Raw genomic sequence first — 6,522 nt, forward strand, 5'->3', positions numbered from 1 at the left:
CTAACAGCTAATATTCTTCACTGTGTTATGGCTAACGGTTTACCCCACTTAGACTCTCGTTTCACGTTCAGTCTACCTTTTTGCGAAAGGGATAATGGGGGTAAGTTACTAAAGAAACTGTGTTGCTGCGTCGGTGGGAGAGTGTAACAAAGTAATTTGATGTTTTCTATTGAGTTTGAAAACTTAAATTGACCACTGTAAAGAGTCTAAAAGCTGACCTGACGAAACGCTCGAAATGTCAGCTTTTATACTCTTTACGGTGGCCAATTTACGTGATCAACTTAGATGATAACATAAAATTTCCTTCCTTTTTGTTAGTTGGTTGTCAGACAGTTGATCAATAAAATGCACAGAAGTCATGAATCCGTATTTATCTGTCTCTCTGGGAGTTGCTTAGAAGAGAATGACGATAGACTTTAAAGACTCAGCCAAAACTATATAACTGATATCGTACATAAATTTCAATTTGTTATTCGAGTCTAATTTAAAGTGTATCAAAACTAAGCAAGAGGAGGAAAGGGTATTTTAAGGCTCGTTAATGGACTGGTCATTGTTAATCGCCGGGTGGCGGGAGTGAGGGGCGTTGAACGAAACATGATCCCATAAGGCTTTGTAATATCTTGAGAGACGACTGATCTTCTCCGTTCCCCCCGAAAACCATGTGATCCCCGCCCAAATCTAGAAGCTTGGTGCAGCTGGACGATGGCCGTGTAGCACGGCATTCCAAAGAGATTGGGAACCACCTGCTCTTTTGTATCGCTTGTCCATAAAGATACAGCGGGCTCAGTCTCGTTTGGGATGACGAGTACCCTGTACATTTTACTTAGCTGTGTATGGGATGTGATAGTTGAAGTAGGCTATCAAAGATGACTAGAAAATTGTCTAAGGAGGAAATCAAGGACAAACTAGATGGAGAGGAACTAGACTTGAGTCTGTGCAATTTGGCAAAAGTACCAATACGAGAAATGGTGAGCGTTTTTAACTTCCGATCGAAAGATCATTGACTTCAGAGACCACGCGCAAATTTCCATTTATTTTTATAGTGCTAACTGTCTGCTGTAAATTTGTTTTTAACGTTGATTCTTTTAATTTTTGGGGTGAATAGGCATTTATCTTCCTAGTCTCCTTTTGTGCGGCAAACTTGTCCTGTAGGGTTTTATTTAAAGAGAAAAAGGTTGATACATTCTAAACCCATTACTCACTCTATTACCGAGTATCTTCAAGTTAGGAGATAAATTGATAGAGTACTAAATGACGAACAATGTATGTAGGAGGTCGCTAGCATATCAGTCAAATAGTTTCATAGATATTTAAGTGCATAAAAACATATTAAGACACATCTGAGAGATGATAGAATTGTTCGGCCACTTTTACTGAGTCTTCCCGAGCGCGTTGATTTTCTCACAGACGTGTTGCTTGAAAAACCTATCTCAATCGACTTGCTTGTAGCGCGCAAATCCGGTATTAATAATGTTTTTTTGTAGTTTCCGTATTTGTCTTTTATGAGTAATAGGTTGCGTATCTTTTTCCTCAAATAATTCATTTTCTGTGGATGTATTATCTCCATAGGCCTCTCTGCCAAGGGCGACGATTGTGGATTTATCCTGTAACAATTTAACTATACTCTCGGTGAGAATTTTGTAATCTATATTCTAATGCGGCACTTAGAACCAGAAACAAAATTAATAATCGAGACGAGCGTCTACGCATAAAATTTGCACTGTAGGTTGCAAAATTAAAAAAAAAATCTTTGGAGGAAATGTTGCTAACGAATACAGTACTCTAGCGAAGACTCCATTGAGGTTCGAAAAATCACAAGTTATATCCGCTGCGATGTTGGTATTACGTTGCGTCCATATCCAGGGCATTCAAACGGTGATTAAAATGACCAGCTGTTTATTTGAAAAATAGAACGGGAATTGTTTTCATTGTCGGGAATTCGAAAGATTCTTTCCTGGCGCCAGAAATGATTTGGGATTTTTAAATGCTATTTATTGCCGCTGAGCCCTTTCTGCAGATATAAATTGGGAATTTAGCACTTTTTGCATATAAAGTATATTTTACAGTCCATGCTGGCCTATTTATAATATTTTATTTATGATGCTGTTAGGGTAGTTAAACAATTTAAGTATGACAGCTGAATATGAAGGCTGCTAACACATTTTAAGGAAATTCTGAATGTATGATTAAAAGTATTTTTACTAAAATTTTCTTTGATAAAGGGTTTTAGTGTTAATAATGATTATCTCTCAGTGACAAGCAAGCAGGTTTAAATTTTATGTGATAGAGTGAGTTGACATTGTAAGAAAAATGGTTAAATGTGTCTTTTTTTTTGTTGGCTTGGAGTCCTGAGAATTTCATCTTAAAAGATATATCCCCTGGTTATTTACTAAAATTGCAGTGCCTTTTTTGCTTGGCAGTTTGCTTAATTTATAGTGCAAATTAACCTACAGGAGATATTGGTCACTGACAGATGTAAAAGGTGGTGTCAAGGTGTAATGAGATTGGAGTTATAGTTTTTTTTGCATCTTTTTAAAGTCACAGAATTGCAATGTGCTTTTCTCAAATAATTTCAGAGGTGACTAAAAGCAAGAATAGGGTAGAGTAAGGATGAATTAGAATTGATAAGATAAACATAAATTGCAAATGAGGAATTTGTGAAATTTATACCAAATGCATGCATATTTTTAAGCTGTAGAAATCGTTATTTAGCTTGTGGCTTTTAGACTTTATAAGAACATTAACCATTATTTCTTTATTACAAAAATATAAATTTCAAGAGGTCTTTAAATTTCCCTGCTCCCATTAGTCTTAAAGCTCTCTTAAAGAGATCACTGCTAGTAGAAAAAAATTAATAGGTGAGACAACTTACCTTTACAGTGCGTCTCTCCACCCAGGATTACAAATGGAACCTGCCAATTGTCAGGGAAGCTTGATGAAATTTTATCCAACTAGAACCAACCTTGTGATGGACTGGTATCCCATCCAGGGGGGAGTAGTAATCCAGTTGTTCCATGCTATGGAAACTGCTGTTAGCTGCAGCTTGAGTATAGACTTTGTGTACTTACACTGTACCTCAACTGCAACTCAATTCATCTGTGGGGGGGTTCATTTTAAATGTTGATTGCTTCTTATGACAACAAACAATTGCAATATTCCCTTTGTGTTATGCTTTACCTTTTTAGGATGCATTTTGTACCTTACAACACCTAGTACAACTGGACTTAAGTAAGAATGCTCTCACAGAACTTCCAAAGGACTTTGGTAATCTTAGCCAACTGAAGCGACTTGACCTCTATAGTAATCAGCTGAGCTCCTTGCCAGTTAGTTGTGTAAGCCTCAGGGAGCTGAGATGGTTAGACTTAAAGAATAATCCTATGCAAACGTTATTGCCAGACATCATTGGAAATTGTTTAAAGGAAGAAGAGTGTAGACAGTGTGCTATAAATGTAAGTACAATAACTCTTTTTTATGTTTGATTTAATATCAAATTTGAGGGAACAACACATCTTAGTCTAAAGTCTTTTATGCTACGCAGGAGATTACTGCTCCTCTTGCAAATGGGTAAACTGTCTTGATAAGTATCAAAAGTACTGGATGAGCATCTTGGAAAAGGTGCAACACACTTGGATAAGAACACTGCTGTTCGACATACAGCTTTTTAAATCAAACTTAAGCAATTTAATGATGTCATGATTTCTTAGAGAATTAAGTTGTTAAAAGACTGCTTCACTGTAAGTTCAGTGACAAATGTCAGTCTGTAATCACAAGTATAATAACAGACAGAATTGGACAACACAAAGTCCTGTTACCAATTAAACAAGAATATGACAAAATTTGAGAAAGAAACTTAGACATCAATTATAGGTGTTCATAAAAAAAAACTACAGTTAACTCGGGGAAATGGGAGTCAACAGTGCACACACGTGACACATTCTGTCTCACACAGGCATGACAAGTTAACTGTCCCTTTAATTGTTTAATTGGTGTTCAAATTGGGCTGATGATAAACAATTACATGTAAGAATTCTGTTATAGTTTTGCTTAAAATATATATCAAATCTCATAACAATTGTTAGGTGCTGACTTATCTTAAAGTGTTAGCTGCTAATGAGGAACAGGAGAACCAAGCAAGGCTAATATTAGAAAGAGGTGAGCATGCATGCTTGTACTTAAGATGCATTGATCAACAGTTTAACCATTAATTTCTGTATTTTTGTGCAAATTTAATTGGTGGAGTGACTGTGGAAGGTGACAAATTGTGAATGCAACAGTTTTTGATACCTGGTTTCATCTCACTCCTGTGCCACAAGTTCTTTAATCCTCAGAAACAAGTTCACCATTTTTGGGTCAAAAATTGATACTGGGCCTCAAATACTCAAAAAAATGTTTTAACTGTGATTAACATGTGATTTGTGTATTTAGCTGTTATTTTATTGGATTGTAACCCTAACTCTGTAAACCCTTAGAGAGACCAGTATCTAATTTCAGACCCTACAGTAATACTGCTGAATCATTCATAAAGATCATGAGAATAAAATGAATGATTGCTGAGCTGAGAAACTTAAATTGTTAAGGGAACTCTCCTTGTCATTACCAAAGGAAATGTAATTCTATGGAAATGAGTGTGGGAAAGATGGATGTTGATGTTTGGACATAAAGGTTAACACTGGATTCTTCTTGTTGTAGAGCAAAAAGCACTTGAGAAAGAGAAAGAACAACAGCAAAAACAACTTAGAAAGAGACAGAAACAGCAAGAAAAACAACTAAAAAGAGAAGCATATGAAGCAATGGAAAGACAGAAAAAAATGATGGCAGAAGAAACTGACAAGGCTATAAAAGGTACAAAAGTCCTTTCTGTTGATAGAACTAATCATAATGAGATAGATTTGAACTGACAGGAATAATTTTAAAGCCTTCCAAACTATACCATTTCTTGCATTTTTTGCTTAGCTCAAGAAGAATTCATGGAAACCAGACCTGTTAAACCAGAGGCTCCAACCCAAGGTAGGATTTTTTATCTTAACCCTTCAACTCCCAGATCAAATTTGTAATTCTCCTTACTGTCAACCATACAATTCTTATAATTTTAGTTCAGAGAATTTAGTATTGAATCAACTAATTATCCCCCAAATTGATATTTTCCTTTATTCTCATTACTTATCTGGTTGATATTGTATTGATATTGTAAGGAGAAATTCTGTCGTGGTCACTCGTGGGAGTTAAAGGGTTAAGTAAGAGAGACACTGATTGAAGGCACAAAAATCTGAATGTTTTTGTTGTTATATATGCCAGTGACTCAAAGGCTAATGATCAAATGAACAGGTTATTGTTAGATTGGCATGAAGAAGTGCTTTGGCTGTGCTAGCACTTTCCTTTCCTGTAACTTTTTTTTTCATAATTCTAATGTCATGTTCTATTGGGATCAACTGTTTCAGCTACAAGCAGAAGCTTCACATGGTTAAAGTCTCCTTATAGAGTACTTTTTGCATGTAAATGTTGAGACAGTATGTTATTACATGTACATTGAACTCTGCATACTACGTAGTTGCAGCATGGAAAGGCATGGCTTAGGCCAAGACTAAGTTTGATTCTTTCAACCTTTCAACTCTCAAAAATGATAAACATATAACTTCTCCATATGATACCATTCATGACATGAGTCAATTTCAGTGAACTGGTAATGAGAATACTACTCAAACTTATCTGGTAGAAGTTATTATCTTGATCTAACACCAAATTCTTGTAACTAATTTACAAAAAAAAAAATTGTAGGTGCTAGTGGAGAGAATTATCAATCAGATCGTTAGAGTAAAAGGGCTAATGACAGTAGATGCATGTAAAATTTTACTATAATTTTTCCCATTTCTTGCAGAGGAAGATGGAGGGTTGATGGGACTGTTATTGATTTGCACGCTTCTTACTCTGGGTGTTGCCATGGCTATTGTTATCTTCTGTCATCATGATGCCACTTGCCATGAATTGTTATCATCATTATCATCTTGACAACACCTAATTGTGTCAGAGAATAGTTTAACTATAATAGAATTACAATATGGTCAGAAAGGTCAGAGTCAGAGTTGAAATATTGTGCTTTTAAATGCTTTCCAAGCTATGGAGTTGAAGATTAATTGAAAGTTCTAAAATGCAGTTTAGGTCATCAGCAATCACATAACCAATTTCTTGTGATAAAAGTGCAGGTGGTTTTCTGTAGTTGTTAGAAATAGATAAGCCAAAGTGGAGGGGGGGGGAGGGAAGGAGAAGGGAGGAAGGGGAGGAGGGGGGCTTATTTTATGCACACTCCAGGTCTTTTCTCTCTCTCTCCCAGTAATCCAGTCAATGTCTCTGGGAACAAGAACAATTCTTCAACTTTAATTTCAACCACAAGAACTTTGTTTACCCAAATGCAAACAAAGAAGGGGGATTTACTTCATTCTCTGAAACATTTGAAATAAACCAGGAAATCAATTAACATGAATTTAATGAAAATATTAAGGTATGAGACACACAAACAGAAAGGTA

General features: G+C 35.8%; 1 protein-coding gene across 1 annotated transcript; it reads left to right on the forward strand.

Annotated features, from left to right (window-relative positions):
- The first annotated feature begins 794 nt into the window (after positions 1-794).
- Positions 795-6,238, forward strand: LOC131795127 (leucine-rich repeat-containing protein 59). The gene is made up of 7 exons (XM_059112698.2): positions 795-968; positions 1,570-1,629; positions 3,186-3,449; positions 4,080-4,152; positions 4,690-4,842; positions 4,954-5,007; positions 5,876-6,238. The coding sequence occupies exons 1-7, from the start codon at positions 867-869 to the stop codon at positions 6,004-6,006; spliced, it is 837 nt and encodes a 278-aa protein (XP_058968681.1). The 5' UTR covers positions 795-866; the 3' UTR covers positions 6,007-6,238.
- The last annotated feature ends 284 nt before the right edge of the window (positions 6,239-6,522 follow it).

This window comes from Pocillopora verrucosa, chromosome 14 (genome assembly GCF_036669915.1).
Source record: "Pocillopora verrucosa isolate sample1 chromosome 14, ASM3666991v2, whole genome shotgun sequence".
Lineage (NCBI taxonomy): Eukaryota > Metazoa > Cnidaria > Anthozoa > Scleractinia > Pocilloporidae > Pocillopora > Pocillopora verrucosa.